The 19,763-nt window shown below is 53.9% G+C and overlaps 1 protein-coding gene across 1 annotated transcript in view; it reads right to left on the bottom strand.

The window, feature by feature from the left end:
• Positions 1-18,412: 18,412 nt before the first annotated feature.
• The window catches only part of SH3BP1 (SH3 domain binding protein 1), a 16,803-nt gene continuing 15,452 nt past the window's right edge, over positions 18,413-19,763 (bottom strand). Inside the window, exon 17 of the mRNA XM_009647732.2 lies at positions 18,413-19,747. Coding sequence (XP_009646027.1) covers positions 19,383-19,747 — 365 coding nt within the window. The 3' untranslated portion in view covers positions 18,413-19,382. The remainder of the gene's footprint in view (positions 19,748-19,763) is intronic.

Genomic DNA, 19,763 nt, shown 5'->3' with positions numbered 1-19,763 from the left:
AGGAATGACTCCTTCTCATGTTAATGACACCGGGATGTGTTAGACACACCTCAAAGAGCATCCCGGGAGCTCCCCAAAATCTGTGCTCTCCACCTCCTCCTTTGTACCCCTGACTGCTCACAGTGGGCTCCATCTTGCCTCTGGGGTGTAAACCGTCCCCGGGCACAGCAGGGAAGGGAGAGCTCCTGGTCTGCCAGACAGGGTGGTATCCCTGCGACTGCGGGATGGGCACAGCGCCCTGGCCAGGACAGTAAAGAGGGAGCCAGGTGCTGGGTTGTGGCCATGGGCAGCGTGGATCAGCCTGTGTCAGCCCATGGGAATGGTTGGCCCAAGCTGTTCAGCACCCTTCCAGAATGGCGAGAAACCGCCCACTGATTTGGGTTAGCTCCTCCACCTGGGTGATAGGTGGGAGGACTCCTCGCCTGACGGTGCTGGAAATAGTGACAGCACAGCAAAAAAGTGCCAAGCCTTCGATTAACTTGGACGTGAAGGATCCTGACTGTGAGGCTGAAGCAGTGGAGTTAGCAGATCTTTAATCCCAGCTGGGCGGTGACTGGCTGGGAAGGCTTCAGGCCATTTGCGTTTCAGTTTAAGGGCACTTGGCCCAGGGCGGCAGAGCAAAGGCAATTCAAGGAGGGGCGGCCTGATGCTTTAGGAAAGCACGTTTTTGGTTTTGACACTGAGAGGTTGCTCGCAATGACACAGCCTGGACTGGGTAGTTGCTACACGTAGAGGGTTTCCAAGAGCTGCAAAAGCAGGTTAAGGAAAGCCTTGCAGCAGATCAGGCAATTGCTGCTGAGCCAGAGGGGAACAGCAGACCGGGGAGCGCTGGAAGGTGAACGGAGTAAGGCTTAACTTCTCCTGTAGGCGAAGTATAATTAGGGACCTTGTACAACTCTGTCACGCAGTTTGAAACTGATAATATTTCTCTCATTTGAAGAAAATGGGAAATCAACTTCTGACTGCTGGTGTGGATTTCTTTAAATAAATCAAGTTGAAGAAATAGAAAGAAAGGAAAAGGTAGAAGTGAAAATGAGTTGGGGCACAGCACGCGTTGTTCAGGCTGTGCAAGCACTGCAGGCAAGGCTTCAAACCTAACGTTTAAGAAATGACACGTTTCGAAAACAGCTACAAGCTTAGCAAATGCTGACTATAGAGGGGAAAACATTGCCACCGCTTGGCTGGACATTGCCTAATGACTTCCAAAGTGCCTGCAACATAAGCCCAGTGCCACTGTTGCAGGAGAGAAAAGGAATATTGTGTTACAATATGATGCTAAGGAACATTCCTGGGCTGCTGGTAAGTTCTGGGAGTTCGAGGGCAAGGAAATGCAGCTCCACGCGGGACGGTCAGATGTTTTGGCACTCATGTGCCGGAGCAAGAGAGCTGCAGGCTATTGACTGACTATGGCCACCGGCTCTGCACTGCCGTAATACCCAAATTGGTGCCCTTGCAGTGCCTTAGAAACCTGCCATTTACTGAGCCTATTTCAAGCCTAGAAATGACCTGCTGAGGCATATTCACTGTCTCAGGCTGCTGTCTGTTAAAGACACTTTAGAGACGCGCTGGGCAGAGGATTGTTTGCTGTACTTAATATGCAAACTGCAAGTGGATGCCGTGTTTGAACATGTTACAGCAACCCAGACGCTGGTTTCAGGTCTTCTAAGAAACAGTGCTCAGGAGAAGTATGTTCATGGAATACAGGCACGTTCTCCTGCAACACCCTTGAGACCGAAACTCAGCTGCATGCCATTTTTCAGTGAGTGATGTGTGTAAAAACCAGTCTGGAATGATAATCCTGAAGAAAAGGGTTGCCTTGAATAGGTTTTCCTGGCAGGAATGACAAAGAAGCCTGAAAACATCCTTTTTTTGTACATGCAAAGCGGTACCTAGGGTGTGGGATGTGATATTAGTCTCCACACACGACAGAAAGGGCATCAGAGCTGCTTGGGAGGTGAGGCTGGCTGGGAGCCTGGAGTACATCAGGTTTTTCTCAGAGATGTACCCTGCATGGGCCATTGCATCTGCTTTGGCAAACGCATTCGTCTGCAGCCAGCCCATCAACCAGCATTAGGGGCACATCCCGTGCTTGGAGACCCTCCAGAGCATACAGGACCACAAGGCATCAGCAGAGCTGAGCTGAAACCAAGGCAGGCAAAAGGCCAACCTGGGGGACAATGAGGTCCTGCCAGGCAGCAGGAGCTGGAGAAAAGAGGATTGACTTGGGTGTACAGGCTCCTGCCCTCCCCTGGGGTCCTGCGGGTGGTACAGCTCATCATTCCCCAGCAGGGACACATCCTCCTGGCCTCAAAGCCAGTACAGCCCAGGACTCCCCTCCACTTCTTGACTGGGGACCTCCCAAAACTCCCTTGGGGGTTTCAGCTATATGTACCATCCATCACCTGGTGCCCCTAACAATTAGGCGGTGCTGAGCCCTGTTAGGCAGCTGCTGCCTGCCGCCCTACAGCCAGCTGGAATGATTACCTTCTCGCTGGTAAGCTGTCTGTTATCCACCGGGATCTGCTGCTGAAACGGCAGGGTGTTTTGGCACCCTCCTTTCCCCGAGGCTCATACTATTTGGGGAGAGAAAGCATAGGGCGCTCCTCTCCGATGCTATCATGGTTTGGAGGCAGTGGAAAGCGCTGGGATGCGTCATCCCCTGCAACGCTGTTGATTCCCACCCCCATGCAGGGGGGCCCAGGTGCCCTCCAGGGCTGGTGGGTACACACATATCACTGCTGTGGTGAGGCTGTGTCACTCTTTTGGGAGTTTTTGCAAGCTGATCTCTCTGAGGAAGCCCATTGCAGAGCCATCTCTACCCCTGCCAGCACGCACACCCATCCACCATCATGTCCCACATGAGCTCGCTCTTCCTCACCTCTGGCTTCTCTGGTTTGCTCTGCTCCCCGGGAAAGAGAGCAGGTCTGAAGCTCCCCACCAATGCCAAAGCTGGGCTCTGCCTGCCTGCAGCGCCAGGGAAGAGCCAGCCTCAGGCACTCAGTGCAGTCCAGGTATGAACTGTCCACACCTTACAGCAAAAGATAGGGTCCACACTTGGGATCTCCTCCGTACCTTCTGCCAGATAGGGAGCTGGGGCAGGTTCACAAGGCAGCTGGTGGGGTGGTAATACAGGCTGTTCCATCGGGAGCACAAGTGCACTCCCCCAACACTGGCAACACAGATGTACTCTCCCCCTCTTCTGCCTTGTGCTCCAGGATTGGGCTCCTCACCCTTTCCCAAACAAAGGACCGTCTCATTTTTCTGGAAGAAAGCCAACGACCAGCTCACATCCCAGCAGAACTGGGTGGCTTGGGAAAAAGGAGGGAAGTGTGCTGATGCACTTAGCACCCACCTAAACAACACGGCATTGTTCTACGGGATCATAGTCTTGCTCTCATTATGATGGACATTGAGGCTGAGCACTGAGAGGCTCCTGACTTTGGCCAGAGGGGTAGATCTTGACATGCCAACTGACTGCCTGGCCACGTGCATGGGCTGGGGGCTTTTCTGTGGGACAGCTTTGAGCATTTTACGAAGCATTCTTGGCCCATGCACTGCTGGTTTAAAGCCATTTCGGTAGGGAGTAGGGTCACAGATTGGGGCAAGGGGTTGGTTAGATGTAGTATCAGCTTCTGTTTAGCCTCCTCACAGCAGGAACCTGGGGGAAGAGGGATGGATATTCACTTGCAGCATCTGTGTGCCAGTGATTTGGTGGCAAGTGCTGCTTGCATGAGCATGAAGCCTGCTCTTCTCTCCCAGTGTAGAAGGTAAGGGAGAGTCCATCAGCCACCCAGCTATTTTGGGGTGTACCCTGTATACCCCATAGGTAGCCAGACTGTGGGGCATGCATTGTGGGGCAGGCCAGCGCTGTCTGTTCAGCCCACAGCAGATTCACCAGGTACACTGTGAGGCCAAGGGCCATTGCACCAGGGGCTCAACCTTTACAGCCCAGGGTGCTGATCCCTAAGACTGCCCCAGAGCTGGCAAAGGCATTAATGCGTTTAGCTTCTCTCTTGGCAAAAGCAAAGTAAATGGCTGCAAGGGACTGCAGCACAGAAGGGAAGGGCAGACAGCACTGCCTGAGGATGGAGGAAGGCGCTGAGCACATCCCTGCGGGCATGACAAGACAGAAGCATTGAGGAGCAAGCGTGAGACCCCTGCAAAGCTCCCTCCTGTGCAGAGAGGCATTTATCACTTCCCCTTGGCTCCAGCTACCACTGACGGTTACCGAAGAGGGTTACTAAACCTGCCTGACTTCACCTCCCACCCCAGACCCTGGGCTGGTGGCAATGTTTCAGAGATCACACGGACGTGGTTCATGTGTGCCCCTGACCCTGCCCCCGACCCTGCCCCCCTGGCTCAGGAGGGCTTGTTCACGCCTGTTCACCCTGGAGGTCCACAGCCTTAAGTCCTACTGTCTAAGAGTTTTCTTATGCAGGGTGGATTAGCTTCCACAACCCTGGACATCTGAGAAGTACCGGCCTCCAAGCCCTTGGGCATTTGCTCCAGAAAGAGGCGACAGCTGGGATGTATCATTTCCATTCCCACCAAAGCAAACAGGGAAACCCAGGGAGCTTCTCCTGGCCTCTGCACTGGCTAAATTTAGTCAGGCAGGTTCAAGCTGTAATATAATGCACCTCCTCCCAATCAAAGGGAAGATGGAGAGATGAGAGAAGTCCCCAGGTCAAGCCCATGATAAGGAGGTAACCTTAGAGGGAAAGCAATGCCCCTACAGGGTCTGCTGTTGTGTAAACTCACCCCAAGGGGGACAGGCCCTTTGCAGGACCCAGCCCTAAGCCCAGCTCTGGACGAGGCGTCCCCCCAATCTATGCAGGGTCAGCATCCTGGGCTTGTTTCACCGGCTCCGCCACCTGCGAACTCCTGGAAGGAGCAAGCCAAGAGGCACTGCACTGTGTTGGAGCAGTGTTGGAGCAGCGTGAGCTCGGTGCCGGGCAGCCCCAAGAGAAGGCCACTTCTTTTGAGCTCAGCTTTGGCACCCCGTGGGGTGTCTGCCAGCCTAGGGGCATGTAGAGAGGTCCAGAAATGGGGGGCCTCCCTGCACACCCCTTGGTGAGTGCCAAGCTGGTGTCTGTTCAGAATAAGAGCTGTCAGGGAGGGAAGTCTCCCTGGGCAAACAGGCATCAGACGTGACTTTCCTGGAGAGAAACAAGCAGTGGGCAAAAGCCCCAGCCCCCCGCAAATGCACCCCTTCTTGACAATAGCACGGTCAGCAGGGACTTGTGCTGTGTGGCAGGGCTCCCCGTGGCCCTCAGGGACTTATCTAACCCCTAACGAGGCACTGGGAGCCATGTCATTCTGACAGCCCTTCCCGCTTTGGAAACAAAGATATTTGTCTCTCTTTCTGGTGGCCTGTTTATTTGGGGGAAAGGGAAGGAAAACCAGCAGAGAGCAGAACAGGGCCTTCCCCACCGTGGTGCTTTATTCAGCTGCCCTCGAGGTGCAAGCTCAGCTTTGTGGGCAGGGAAGGTTTTACCTGCCGAGCAAGTCGAGGAAGACCTGCACCCATGATTGGGATTGAGCAGCGTGGGAGGCACTGGGAGAAGGACCCATCAGGGCTGGTGGGGCAGGGTGGCTAGAGGACCAGCCCTACAAATGGACAGGACCACTTCTCCAGCCATGAAAGTCTGAGTCCAAGAAGGGTGCTGAAAGACACAAGGACCCTGCTGGCCAGGCTGCCAAAAACTGTGAAGGCACTCAGCCTTCCCTAGCTGGCTCCCCACCAACGATAAATGGTTACCCCACTTGGCCCAGGCACCCACCCCACCTTCTCTAAGGGTTGGTCCCCTCTCCAAATGGCCCAGCCGCTCTCTCAGCTTGGATGCCACAGAGAAACCAGAGCTGCTGCTCCCCATCTCATCCTCCTCCCGCTCCTTCTGCTATGCTGAAGGCTGCGGTGGAGGACTGCCTGCTTCGCCTCCCCACAGCGCTCAACACTCCCAGCTGGTGGGCGAATGCAGTCTGGGACTTGCTCGACAGGTAAAACCTTCCCTGCCTGTGAAGCTTCTGCCTGTGTTTATGACTGCCTGCCTCTGAGCCAAGGATGCTTTTTTGGCGGCTCCAGGAGTGGGCTCAGCTGGGTGCGGAGCACTGTTTTTCTCCAGGATTTTATTGCTTGCTTCCTTTCTCAGGGTGTCTCAGTTGGACTTCCTTCAAACTCTCCATCACTTCATCGCTATCTGCTCTCTTTCTTCCCCCAGCCCTGCACGGACCCCACAGGTGGCAGGGAAACCACAGACAGCACTTGGCACCTCCCAGAAATCTATCTGGCTGAAACACCCGCTACTGAGCTTCACTACAACCTCCACGTAGACTGAGCCATGTAGCATCCTTGTGAAGTGACCGGTGGGTTGGGAAGGGGATGGGGGCTCATGCAGGACCCCCGCTGCTGCTGTGCTCCCATGCCCTCCTGCTCTCTGGCTGCGCTGGGAGCCTGTCGCACCAGTGCCAACACTATCTCTTGCTGGGCAATGGGGCTGAGCCCCCCGCCCTGGTGTCAGGCCACCTAGCCACATGTCCTGGCCTACCTGTTCCCCATCTCTCAGCCTTGGGATTACTGCTTGCCTGAAGGGACCCCTCAGGGCAAGGGAGCAGGTTGACCTCCCTTGGCCCAGGCAGGACCCTCCAAGGAGGACCACCAAGGCCAGTGTGCCTCTTTGCTGCTCAGACCCTCCAAGCACAGCCCTGGGGCTGAATCAGAGGGAAAGGATCAGAGAGCCCAGGACTGATGACATTCATCTTGTCTGGGGCAGCCTTCTGGCAGGGCAGGGTGCTGTGCTACAGGGATCTGGTCTCACCGAACACCAACCTTCATCTATTCTTGTGTTGTGCAATGTCCATCAGGCTGAAGTTTCCTGAAAAACACCTCCTCAGGTTTCCAAGACCGGCCAGGGAAGCCCTGTGAGCTGAGCCTGGACTGAGAGGATCTTCAGGTACTGCAAGCTGTTAAAGAATTTGCAAAGACGCAAGAGAAGATGAACCAACAGCAGCTTTTCTTGCTTTGGAGCAACTCTGCCATTTGAGAACAGCCAACATGTTGCTCCTGGGCCCTGCATGTACTGTGGCCTGAGCAAGGTCAGGATCTGTGCTGGGACCAGTTCACTCAATGCGAAGGGGCTGGACGTGTAGCTTCAGAGCTGTCAGACCCTTGGCCAGGGGAAGGGGCAGGCCAGGTCGCTAAAGACACTTGGTTAGGCTGGATCCAGCTGCATGGGGTGGTGGGATGCTAGAGGGGCAGCTGTTGGGTGCTTCCAGCCATCTGCTCCCATAGCTCCCCAGGCCTGTTGGGCACATAAAGGGATTTGGGATGAAGACTATGACACCTGTAAAGTTGCTAGGTGTCATGTGAAGGAGATGGCTTGCAGAAAAACTGTATCTCCCCAAAGAGCGATGTCTAATGCTGAGAAACTATCACACCCCTTGCTTTGGGACACAGGAAAGGGGGACGAAGGGAAGTGCTATTCAGCCCTGGAGAAAAAGGTCTGTGGAAATGGGGGTAAAACCTTGTCCCCAGAACCAAGGCCTCCTCCTTCCAACCTAATAATAATCTGCTAGTCAAGCAAGGGTAGTCCCAAAGTGCCTCTGTACAGCTCTGTGGTGAAGCCCAGGGTGCTGGGCCAGCTGGAGCAGCCCTGCCAGAGGAAACCTAACCCCTCCACAGACATACCCACCCTTGGAGATCACAGGGTTGCTGTGGTTTGGGTCAGGCCAGCCTCAAAATCACCGGGCTCGGCCTTCTTGAAAGCAAGCAACCTAAGTGAAGAGCGTGACTGACCAAAGCTGGTGGGCTGCAGCTGCCCAGGGAACACGCTCAAGGACTGGCTTTGGGTGCTGACCCACTCCCCGCCAAGTCACCATTTCATTTCCCCTTTGGAAAACCAGCCCAGAAAAGTCAGGCTGTGCCCGACGCGTGGCTGCGTCTCAGCTCGGTTGGGGGGCAGACAGTTTTACCCCTCAGAGTGAAACTGAGATGCTGGGCTCTGCATTGCTATTCCCAGAAGCAGAAGTGGGGGAGGATGCCCAGCCGGGCAGGAGGGGGGCCAGTGGCTCAGACCAATACTCCCCGTGGGGAAACGGGATGCTTTCCGAGAAAGGCAGGCTCTCAGCAAGTTGCATGCCAGCAGCACTCTCCGGGCAGGGGCGAGAGCTGCTGGAGATGGGGTGGCTCGGTTTGCTGGGCATGTGCGCACCCTTTTTCAAGGGAGACTTGCAAATGGCTCAGAAAAGTTTGGTGTTTCAGTTTTTTAGCCCAGCACACGTCTACCCAAGGCAGAATAACATCCCCGTGTGTTTGCAGGGCCTCTCTCTGTCCTGAGTGCCCAGGGAAGGGTGTTTCAGCCCAGCCCCGCACCATGCCAGGGTACCTGCAGTGGGCAGGGAAGGATGAATCCCGAGGGAAGGCAGAAAGCAGGACAAGCACTATGGTGCACAGCTAAACTATCTTTTTTTTTTTTTTTTTTAACTTTCTGGGAGTGTTTCTGAAGAGAAGATACTCTTTGGTCCCTCCAAGAGGCTGAAATGTGGAATGCACTGCTTTTCTTTCTTTCCTTTTTAATGCAATGTCTTTCAACCTTCTGGGTTGTGCGCACATGTTGCTGGGAGCACCATGACTTCCACTAAGGAGAATCACCCAGCACTGTAAAACCATGGACCAGGCCTCAGCAGCACCAGCAGAGGTGATGGGAACACAGGCTTAGGTGTGTGGCACAAGAGGCAGAGTCAGAGCTGGCCTGGCCAGAAGGAGAGAGGACCAAGCGGTGCCTTGGGGATGAAAATGGGGATCCTGAGACCTCTCAAGGCATCTCCTTCCTGGGGGATGTACCATACTGCCTCCACCGAGCTGAGGGAGAAGGATGCTCAGGGCACGCCAACACCCACCACTCCTTTTTGGTAGCTACAGCACCCTCCCCAGGTCTGGCTCCCCCCACCACCCCCCAGAGCAGTTTTGAGTGGATGTTTTGCAGGATGCCGGCACATCAGCCAATCTCATAGCAAAACAGGGTGCTTGGGGGGAGCCCTGCCTCTCCCCGGCACCTTGTGAAGGTGGCTCCCCAGGGTCCCACCACTGGTAGCATCTCAACGCCACACCAGCTGTGGGTGGGCCTCCTCTATCTGCAGCAAGGACAAGCACCGACAGGCCCCGGCTCTCCAGCATGCCTTCGCCTGGCCGGTGTGTTTCAGCTCTGCCTGCAGAGGAGCAGAGAGCTCCCTCTCCACGTTGCGTCGGGATGCCAAGCCTGACTTTGCTGCTGGCCGTGCCTGCGGGCCATCTGACCACAGCCCTGGCTCTCCCAGGGCTGGGCTGGGCTGGCTGGGCACGCCGTGGTGGCAGTCTTGCTGGCGGGGTGGCTACCCCGCTCTGGCTGAGCGTCTGTGGCCTCCTCCTGATGAAACTTCATCCCTCGGGGGCAAAGCAGTCAGGCACCAGCAAATGAGCTGGGATGAAGGTGAGGGCTGCCATTACAACAGCAAGGCTGTGTACGTGCAGCTTCCCAGCATCGTGCAACCACAGTCCCAGGTGCTCTCCTTCCCGCTGCCTGGCCAAACCTGCGTAGCTGCAGAGGAGAAGGGGCACTGCCCAGCTGCGCTGTGAAATCTGGCTGCTCACCCAGCCCACATCAATAACTGCCCTCCACGTGGGTCTGGAAACGGCCACCATGCATGGATTTGGGATTGCTGCACCCCTTGGAAGGGGTTGGGGATGGCTCGCAAGAGCCAGTCTGGCCCTTTTCCCCATCCCGCTGCTCCAGACTTCAAGTCTGATTCATAGAGGTTTCGGCACCTGAAACTGCTGCTAAGGGTTTTACAGCAGCACTTGAAGAGATTGGGTTCTCCTTCACTTTGACTTGGATAGGCAAAAAAATGTGCTACAGGCCTGGAAAAGAGAAAATACGATTCCTGTGGTGGTGCAGCCGACAGAGCAGCAAGTAAAGCAGCAAGCAGGGTGTCTGGCGTTCATCAAGGGAGGATGAAGAACTGCATAAGACAACTATTGAAGGGAGGATGATGTGCAGGCTGGAAAACATACATCTATAGCATTGAAACCACAGGGCATAGATGGAGGAGGGCATGGTCCTGCTAAGAGCAACTGGAAGCACAACAGAAGATGCCAAGCAACAACGTGGCGCAGCCCGGCACAGGAGGAGCTGATTAAGCGTGCACAAAAGGGAGCCGTGACTTGGATGCAGACTGTAGGGCTGTCAGCCACATTTTCTGTGTGCTGTTTGCTCTCCAGGACACAGCCTTTGCTCACCAGCAACCAGGCTCTCCTGAGCAGAGATGCTTGCGTGACCGAGCTGCTGCTGGTTGGAGCTGGGGGGCGGGGGGGAATGTGGATGAGCTGTGATGAGAAACAGCTCCGGAGCAGAGAGCTGCAGCTGTGGGGTGGCTGGCTGTGCCCCGGGTGCCAGCAGTAGTTAGGGGCCCTGCAGCGTCAATAATGGCCAGCAAAAGAAGCTGATGCCCGAAGAATGGCCCAAATTGTCTGTGGTTATAAATCCGGCTTTCCAGCTCTCGGAAAGGGAGCTTGTTCAACAACTTGGAGGAATACAATTTTTGAATTTGTGAAGGGACAGGACTTCACACTCTTTTTCCAGCCAGCTGCCACTTATCAATCCATATTTCTGCAAGTGAGCTCACATCGGCCAGGATGATGCCCTGGACCATCCCAACCTGCTCTCCAACCTTCAGCTGTTCGCTCCTGCCTGGCACAGCCTCCTCTCTTGTGCTGAAAGCATTCCTGTTGCTGAGCATCAGACAGATGTGAAAATAGCTGAGTTTTCTGCAGCACCAGCTTACACTGGGTTTGCAGATCTATGGAGCAATTCTGACATGGAACGTCCCACTGCTTCCCTTCTACCAAATCAGACAGACAGGAGGCTCAGGCAAAAGCGAAAGTGAGGTCTGCTGGAATGCAACTTCAGCTGCATTTCTTTCTACCCAGTTGCATTTTTCCTCTTATCATGCCCAGCGCTGAGGCCTCTAGGTTATCACCCAGCTGTGTGTTAAAGGACAGGGTAACAACTGGTCTTGGTGGGATGGACGGTGGCAGGGATGCCCAGCTCACACTCCCTTTGTACAAGGAACTGACAGGCCGTGGAGCCCCTGATAGTTGCAACAGAAAGGAAAAAGGAAGAGAACATTTGATACTATGAAATGAAAGAAAAATCTGGTGTCACTCCACTCCATCCAGCATGATGGGAACACAAGGCAGAAGCTTCCTACTTCTAGATTTATTTTGAGGCTGGAGAACAACAGTCCAGGAGATGGGGAAATGAGAGGCCTAGAGAGATGACTTATTAAAGACGTCTAATTTACTTATTGCACCTGGCACAGCATCACAGTTCAAGAGACAAGGAGCAGATAAGGATGATCCTTTGCAGGTGCCTTACTCTTCTGCATTGCAGAATGTTGCCGGGGCAGGAGGAGGACATATGGGTAGCGGACAGGATGCCTCTGCATTGCTGGGCTTGGAGGTTTGCTGCCGGTGCCTTACTCTTCTGCATTGCAGAATGTTGCCAGGGCAGGAGGAGGAGGACATATGGGTAGCGGACAGGACGCCTCTGCATTGCTGGGCTTGGAGGTTTGCTGCTAGAAGTCATCCCAGGGTAACTCACAGACTCCTTGCCAGGGAATTGTACATCTTCCTAAGTCGCTACAAGGATCAGACAGATTCTCCTGCTGCTGTTTGTGTCCCATTGCTGGAGACACTGTTCTGGAAAGCTTACAACACGCCTAAAGTAGTAATGGCAGAGTTTTGTATTGTGTCAGCAAGCAGCACCAGGAGGTCTGCCTCAGATCCTGCCACTTAAAAGATGTGCCAGACAGGACCTTATGCTACATGCAATGACCAGCCACCTCCATCCCTGGGTTGACCTGGAGAACAAGTGTGCTCCAGTAGGAAGGACTGTGCTGCTGCCAGGTCATCAGCAAGTGACAAGTGACCTTTGGGATGAGAAAGACCAATTCTGTAGAGAGTTCTCCCAAGCATCCTTAATGTCAGGCTGCCCGAACAGATAACTGAGAAGAAAGCAGCTCAAAAACCTGCACCAACAGGTAGATTTCCAGCAACATTGTCTCAAGGGCATTCAGAGTTGCTTGTGGCCAAACAGGAGTCGAGCACAGTGTGGGATTGCTCAATGACACAGGTCCTTTCACCCCTGAAATCGTTGAGGCAAGGCAACTAATGAGACTGTGGTGGATTACAATGCAGTGAGCATCAGGAAGCTCAGCAGAAACACAGCCTATGCTCTCCACTGGAGGAGTACGGCCACACAACCTCATGAGATGGGTCAATCTCCAGGTTACTAAGGCTGTGGTGGGCACATGGTCCCCTAGTTGTACCACAGTGCTGAACGGGAGCATATTGCCATTCTTCACACCTCCACCCCCAAACTTTGTGAGTGCACCAATAGGGACTGGCATCGCTCCACACCACTCCTAAGCTCTGCTCAAAGTTAGCTGACCAGCGATCTCCAGGTATTGGACCAGAGAAGGACACCAAGTCAGGAACACCTCTGTTTTGTGAGGAAAGGACACCTTGCCAGGGCCACAGTCAACACAGTCCTAGCAGGTGGGAAATCTCTAATCTACAGCCCATGAAGACTCAATTTCACCAGCATCTGTGCTGCAGGGATAAACTACTTAAATCGCACACAGGCAGCTGTAGTACAACAGTGGAGTGAGAAAAGAGACAACAGCATCATTTGAGTTGTTCCAGGTTGCTTGAAACAGGTCAAGCAGGGAAACAATTCCTGCCCCTGGATTTTAACCAGGCACCACTTTCGGTGTGGCTTCTGTGGGAGCCAGGCTAGAGGTTCAGCAAGGGCTGGTGAGCCAAAAGGCTGGCACACGGCTTTGGGCAACCTGATTTACAGCCTGAAGGACAGTGATGTCCATTTAAAGGGCAGGTCTCTCTCACCCGTAACAAGTGAAGAGAGCATCTCAATGCTCAGCAATATCCTATTTACAGAATGGAAACTGCTGTTTGCTGGAGCTGCACATCTAGCAGGCTAAATCACAGGGCAGCACAACCTAGATGGTTCAGGCAGCTGCCCTGTGACCTGGGAATGTTTCTGGCATCACGTCTCCCCTGTCTCCGTGCTGAAGACCTACAGAACTGACAGCACTTTGCTGCAGTGGTATACTGAAGCTACAAAGACCAGTATAGCTCTCGAAGTTGGTGGAGTTATTAATAGCTTTTAATTGCTCTCAGCAGGTTCAGCTGTTCAGTATCTCCCAGGGATTATACAGAACACCAGAATAGCTTGTCTGCCAGGAACACTTCCAATACATTATCCATCCACAGTTCCCGGGCAGGCAGCATCCAGCAACACAGCAGCAGCTCCTGGATGTACATAGCCATGCAAGTCTCCTGGGCTGCTTGATGAGTTTGCTGGGGTCAGAGTCTGTAGAGAGAATGAGGCAGCCATAAAGAAGAAAATGGATAATGACATGGGGATAAGCAAGGGGGTACCTGAGAACCGATGCTATGGGGTGGAGGGGGCAATGCATTGTGTAAGGAGTGAGGAGAGGGAAGCTGTGCTGCAGAGGAGGGCCTTCTACCCACACTGCTGCTGGAGGAAGAGCAAACGCTGGCTGCCTCCCCAGGGCAGGCAGGAACAGGCTGCTGCTCCTTGCCTCCTCCTCCCTGCTCCAGCTGCTGCAGGACAGGGTGGTGCCAGAGGTGCCTGCCTTGGCAAATGGGGACTCTCACATCAGGTTGGGCAAGTATCGAGTGAGTTCCTAGGATCATGATCCTTTCTTGGCTCTGGAGGCACTTTCCCATGCAAAAAAACACCTCCTCTGCCCTGCCAGTCCCAACACCTTCCAGATCCTCCCAGTTCTCTTACCATGTCATGTGGCTGAACACTAACAACTTGACAGCCAGGATGATCATTAGTTTCTCCTATTAAATGCATCTACTCACTGATTAGTATCTTTGGGCCCATTTGTTGTCTTTCTGAAGTGTCAGTCACTTGACCAACTTGATAAACTTTTATGATGAAATGGCTGGCTTGGTAGATGAGGGTAGAGCAGCGGACGTTATCTACCCTGACTTCAGTAAGGCCTTTGACGCTGTCTCCTATAAGATCCTCATAGAGAAGCCAATGGAAGTATGGGCTGGGTGAGGAAACAGCAGGGTGGACTGAAAACTGGCTGAATGGCCAGGCCCAGTGAGTGGTGATCAGTGGCATAAAGTCTAGCTGGAGGCCAGTAACTAGCAGTGTACCCCAGGGGTCAGTGCTGGATCTGATCCTGTTTAGCATCTTCATTAATGATCTGGATGATGGGGCAGAGCGTAGCCTCAGCAAGTTTGCTGATGACACAAAACTGGCAGGAGTGGCTGATAGACCAGAGGGTCATGCTACCTTCCAGAGGGACCTTGGCATGCTGGAGAAATGGGCTGGCAGGAACCCTTGTGAAGTTCAACGAGGAGACATGCAAAGTCCTGCCCCTGGGAATGAATAGCCCCAGGCACCAGTAAATTCTGGGGACCACCCAGCTGGAAAGCAGCTTGGCAGAAAAGGACCTGAGGTCCTAGTGGACACCATGTTGAACATGAACCAGCAATGTGCTCTTGCAGCAAAGGATGCTAACAGTATCGTAGCCTGCCTTAGGTGGAGTGTTGCCGGCAGGTTGAGGGAGGGGATCCTTCCCCTCTATTCAGCACTGGTGAGGCCACACCTGGAGTGCTGTGTCCAGTTCTGGGCTTCCCAATACAAGAGAGACAGGGACATACTGGAGAGAGTCCAGGGAAGGGTCACAAAGATGAGTAAGGGACTGGAGCATCTCTTCTATGAGGAAAGGCTGAGAGTGCTGGGACTTTTCAGCCTGGAGAAGAGAAGGCTCGGGGACAGACCTTGTCAATGTGTGTATATACCTGAAGGGAGGGTGCAAAGAAGATGGAGCCAGGATCTTCTCAGTGGTGCCCAGCAACTGGACCAGAGGCAATGGGCACACACTGAAACACAGGAGGTTCTCTCTGAACATCAGGAAACACTTTTTTACTGTGAGGGTGACTGAGCACCGGCACAGTTTGCCCAGGGAGGTTGTGGATTCTCCATCCTTGGAGATAGGGAGTGCTGCTTCAGAAGGGGGGTTGGACCAGATGGCCTCCAGAGGTCCCTTCCAATCTCAGTTGTTCTGTGATTCTGTGAAAGGGAAGAAAGCAGTATGCTTGAGAATGAACATAGCTGTTAATAAGCTGATCCCAGGAAAACAGGAGTGTGACAAAGAACATTTCAAACTAGGGGACATCAGGTTGTCAAAGGCTCAGTCCCCTAGAAGTCAGGCCCGTGAGAGCAGTCTTGATGGAGGTCACAGCAGTATAGGAAAACAGCAGACAGCCACGGCCTGGCTTCCAGGTTACCCACCATCAAATCATGAATGCCGCACACAAATGGGAGCAGCGCAGCTCAGTTCACTCTGGCTCAAGGGATATTTTCCTGTGGAAGCCGGATCCCCTACTCATACATGTGACCCTTTTCCACATTGCCCCAAGCTCCTAAGAGCCCAGAGGGACTTCTTGCAGCTCTCTGCCTCATCCACCGGTCCGTGCCCAAGGATGGCTGGAGTCTGGGAGGCAGGGTGAAGTTGTCTCTCCCCCAGCCGGGGGAACACAGGCATCCCTAACTTCTCCCTGGGCCTTGTCCACAGCAGGCAGGGCTCAGCAGGTTGCTACTTACATCATCCAGCCAGCAGTTGCCACAGTAACCACGCTTATGGATGAAGGATCCCAGGTTCCTGGGATAACGGAAGGACCGCCACCTGCGTGGGTGTTGTCTCCATTGCACGGCAGGAAAGGACGATGCAATTTTCTGAAGGTGAGAAAATAAATGCTCTTCCTCACGCTACACCACTGCTTCAGCTCTGCTCCACGCAGCCCCGTGCTCCCAGGCAACTGCACTGCTTCCTTGAACACTCAACCTGAGAAGAAAAACTGCTTTAGACGAGAAGAAATCAGCCTACCCTGGCAGGAGCCATCACTTTTTTCAGTTTCAACAGCAGGTTTGCTCTGCAGCCCCACCACACCCAGCCCAGAGGGAACCAAGGCCTGACCCCCATGAGGATCACAGACCCCTTAATGTCAGTGGTTGAACGCATGTCCGAAGGGCTTGGATGGAGAACTCCCTGTCCCTCGGGGACCCTTCCAGTTTAGTTTTCTAATAAGATCTGTTCACACTCACCTTCATTACGTGCAGGAGCAATAGTAGCAGGGGGAAGCCACACAAAACCAAAGCCTGGCAGACCTGATGGATCCCTATAGTGCTGCTCTCATCCCCACCCAAAGCAAGAGCAGCCCTGTGGCTAGAGGCAGCACTTATCCCCCTGCTTCCATGGCTGGGGAGAGGAAGCATTTACAGGACGCAGGTCACCCCCGCCTGGTGCCCTCAGCTACATGAAGAACCAAGGGAAGGCCATGTAAAACCTATTCCCCTTCTGCTCCAAGTCCACCTCTGCTTCATAGCAAAGCCCTCAGGGAGAGGTGCACCAGATTGAAAGAAGTTACATGGTCATAAGAGATAGAGATCAGCCATCGCCTCTGCCGAGCTCTGTCTTCAGCAGCAGCTGCGTGAAAAAGAAAACCTGCTCTGCAGGGTCACCATTTGGGATCCAAAGGACGAACTCCAAAGTCTCTTTGGAGCGGGCCCAAATGTAGGCTGTTACAATCCACTTAGCTACTGGATTCCCTTCTGTTTCCCAGTGTGCCAGCCTGGGAGGCCACAGCCTCCAAACTCCCATCTGCTGGCTGGGAGAGCTGGAGAAGACAGAGCGAACAAGGCAGAGAGCACGAGAAGGACTTGCCCTCAAAGCAGGCTAGAAAAAAGGGGGCAACTGCTGGGGATGCTTGTGCCATGCACCATCTCCTCTGTACGCACACGCGCAACCAACTCGGTCTATGCAATTTGCAGCCATACAGAGCATTCCCAGCTGTGGCCCCAAGTCACAACAGCAGTGCTCTGAGTTTCAGCCTGATGTAAGAATGGAGTGCTCTGAAAAATAAGTCAGGGTCCGGGTATCTCTAGTTAGGCAGCCGGCGTTAGCAGACACATTAGGCATTGACCTTGCCTCTGCTCGATGATGCAAGCATTGGTCGGGTGCTCATTAAGGGAGTACCAGTCCTCTGGTTGTCTAATTGGAGACAGGACAGAAAAAAAAGGAGAGACAGACGCATATAAAGGAGACCAATTAAGAAGACAGGCAGTCTTTAGAGACTTCTTTGGATGTTCTTTTATTTCAGAGGGCTGTTTCTAAATTATTTTGAAGGGGGGATGTGTGCGAAAAAAGACACTCAGTGCCTCGAATGATCCTAGGGCTGGTAAGTTGCATCTAGTTCTGCCACATGGGCTGACACAGCACTAACTTATGCGGAGGCTGGTTATTCAGCTGGACAGCTGAGCTCTCAAGCGGGAGATGTGATGCTTGGTTACCACCAACAGTTGTTCAAAGGGCTGAAGGATTTGGCTCCCGTATGAGGAAGGGAGGCAAAGTACCTTCAAGCGATTTCAGATGCTTTTCTCGCTCCAGCCTGGGACCACAGCCAAACTTGGGGAGAGAATGCAGGGCATGGTAAGCGCAGTCCAGTGAAGGCCACCTCCAGGGGTACAGCGATACCCACCTCCCCTTCACTCAAAGCTTAGCGTAGTCAAGAAGGGTCACAGCAAAACCTTGCCTGGGCAGTTCTCAGCCCTCTGCAAGCTAGATGTGGGTGACAGAAGGCACCTCACCCCTACCCCTAGCAGAGCAGGGCACTGCTGCATCGGGGTCCACCTGACTAGCAGCAGGCAGACTCCAGGCACAGCACAGGAACCCACTGCTCCCCAGCGAGGAATCACCCATGCCGTGTCATGCACAGGCAGCTGGCAAAGACTGCATCGCTCACTGCTCCAATTCACCTGGTTGGACCCCGTGCCCTACCCCATAGCCCCAACCGACCACCTCCACCCTCAACTCCAGTTCTGAGACCCCAGTAAGAGACAGCAGCACACACGCTGTCCGCAAGACATTGCCCATCCCTCTCTTGTCTACCCAGCAGCACCCCCTTGAGTGAGGCAAGGTCTTGCCACATCCTCATCTTCCAGGGCTCAAAGGTACCCAGGTCATTCTCATCTTGATGGGACCACCGGCAAAAAAAGGAGGCCGTTTCCAGCCTACGCTCACACTTTATTATATACAGACACACGGTGAGTGTAAGAACATCAACATGGGACATGGACAGTAAGGGAGGCCCAAAGGCAATGCCCCCTGTCCCCTTGGTGCAACCAGTCAGCATAGTTTATAGAAATCATACAGTATTTGAACAATAAATAATTTTGATAAATAAGATCAATAAATTAAAAAAAAAAGTAGAAAGACAAAGCAGCAAGGAATGATTTTGAGGGAAATTACACATTCACAGCAGTGACACCACCACCACCACCTCACCTGCACACCAACAGCTGGAGCACAGACCCCCATCAGCCCTTTTCTCTCACCGTACTATGGCAAAATCCACTGAGGAAGGGGAACTGGGGAGAACTGTACAGTTCACTACTGCTGTGCTGTCGTGGTCTAGGAGCCCTCTCTCCTTCACAAGCCCCTTCGCAAAGGGTGCCTGAAAACAAGGTACAACTGCAGACCTGCTGTGGGCAATCACAGCTTGTCTGTTTGGCACAAAAAAAACCCTCAAGCCAGTCTCTTCCCTCTCTATAGTCCTTCTGATGGACACCGGCACAGTTTTTAACTGAGTCGGGGCAGGGGGTGGTGGGGGAAACATCTCTAAGGAAAGGGGGAGAGAAGAGATGAGGCAATGCTCCCCTTCACTTGTGGGAGGCAGCGATGCTCTCATTCATCGCTCCAGAACGCTCCTTCCACACACTCTGGCACTGATGGAGACCAGGTGGGTGACCACACCAGCCAGTCCCCTGGCACGGAGGGGGTTACCACAAGGACCACGGGGATGCAGCTCAGCAGTCAAGAGTTAGGAGTGAAGGGACAGCAGTAAAAGGCCGCCACTGGTTATCTAAGAGAAAAATAAGCCAGTCGGTCCCTCACCCCTGCGGGGGAGGAGGGGTGCAGGCCAGACAGACACACTGATTTGACCCCTCCTGTCGGCCTCAAGGCCTCCAGCTCTCTCCCAGAGATGCTGGCAGCCGGCATATGAGGGACAGGACTCTGTCCATCACGGATAGCTCTCAGCAGAAAGGAGACAACTTGAACCCTGCCCCCCTCCTGCCAACCCCCCCACATTTGGCCCCCAGAGAAGGGCGTTGGAATGTGAAGAAACCAGGAATTGAGGAAATAGGGCAGTGAGAGAGAAATGGGAACAGATGGGAGATCTGGGATGGGGAACCCGACCCCTCTGCCCTCACATGTACAGACTGCTACTCATCCAGGCCCGGTATCAAGTCTGCAATGCTGTCCACATAGTAATTGGGCACCAGATCCTTGGCAGCAGCGCTGTCGCTGGCCATGTAGGCCTGCGCCTCTTCCAGGCGGGAGACACCCGTCAGGGTGAGGATGGTGGAGAGGCCGCAGTTCTTGCCGAAGAGGATATCTGTCTCCAGACGGTCTCCCACCATGAGGGTGCGGGACGGGTCAACGCCGAAACGCTCCACGATGCAATCAAACATGTAGGTGTTCGGCTTCCCCACCACCAGCGCCTTGCGGCCCGAAGCGGTTTCCACCGCGGCTGTGAGGCTGCCAGTCCCTGGAGAAGGGGGGGAAGGGGGGGGAGAAAATGAAGCGGCTGCGGGCGAACGGGG

The sequence above is a fragment of the Egretta garzetta genome, unplaced genomic scaffold (genome assembly GCF_000687185.1).
Source record: "Egretta garzetta isolate BGI_Z169 unplaced genomic scaffold, ASM68718v1 scaffold51, whole genome shotgun sequence".
NCBI lineage: Eukaryota > Metazoa > Chordata > Aves > Pelecaniformes > Ardeidae > Egretta > Egretta garzetta.
Note: the sequence above shows the minus strand (reverse complement) of the source record. Positions and strands in the feature narration are given on the sequence as shown.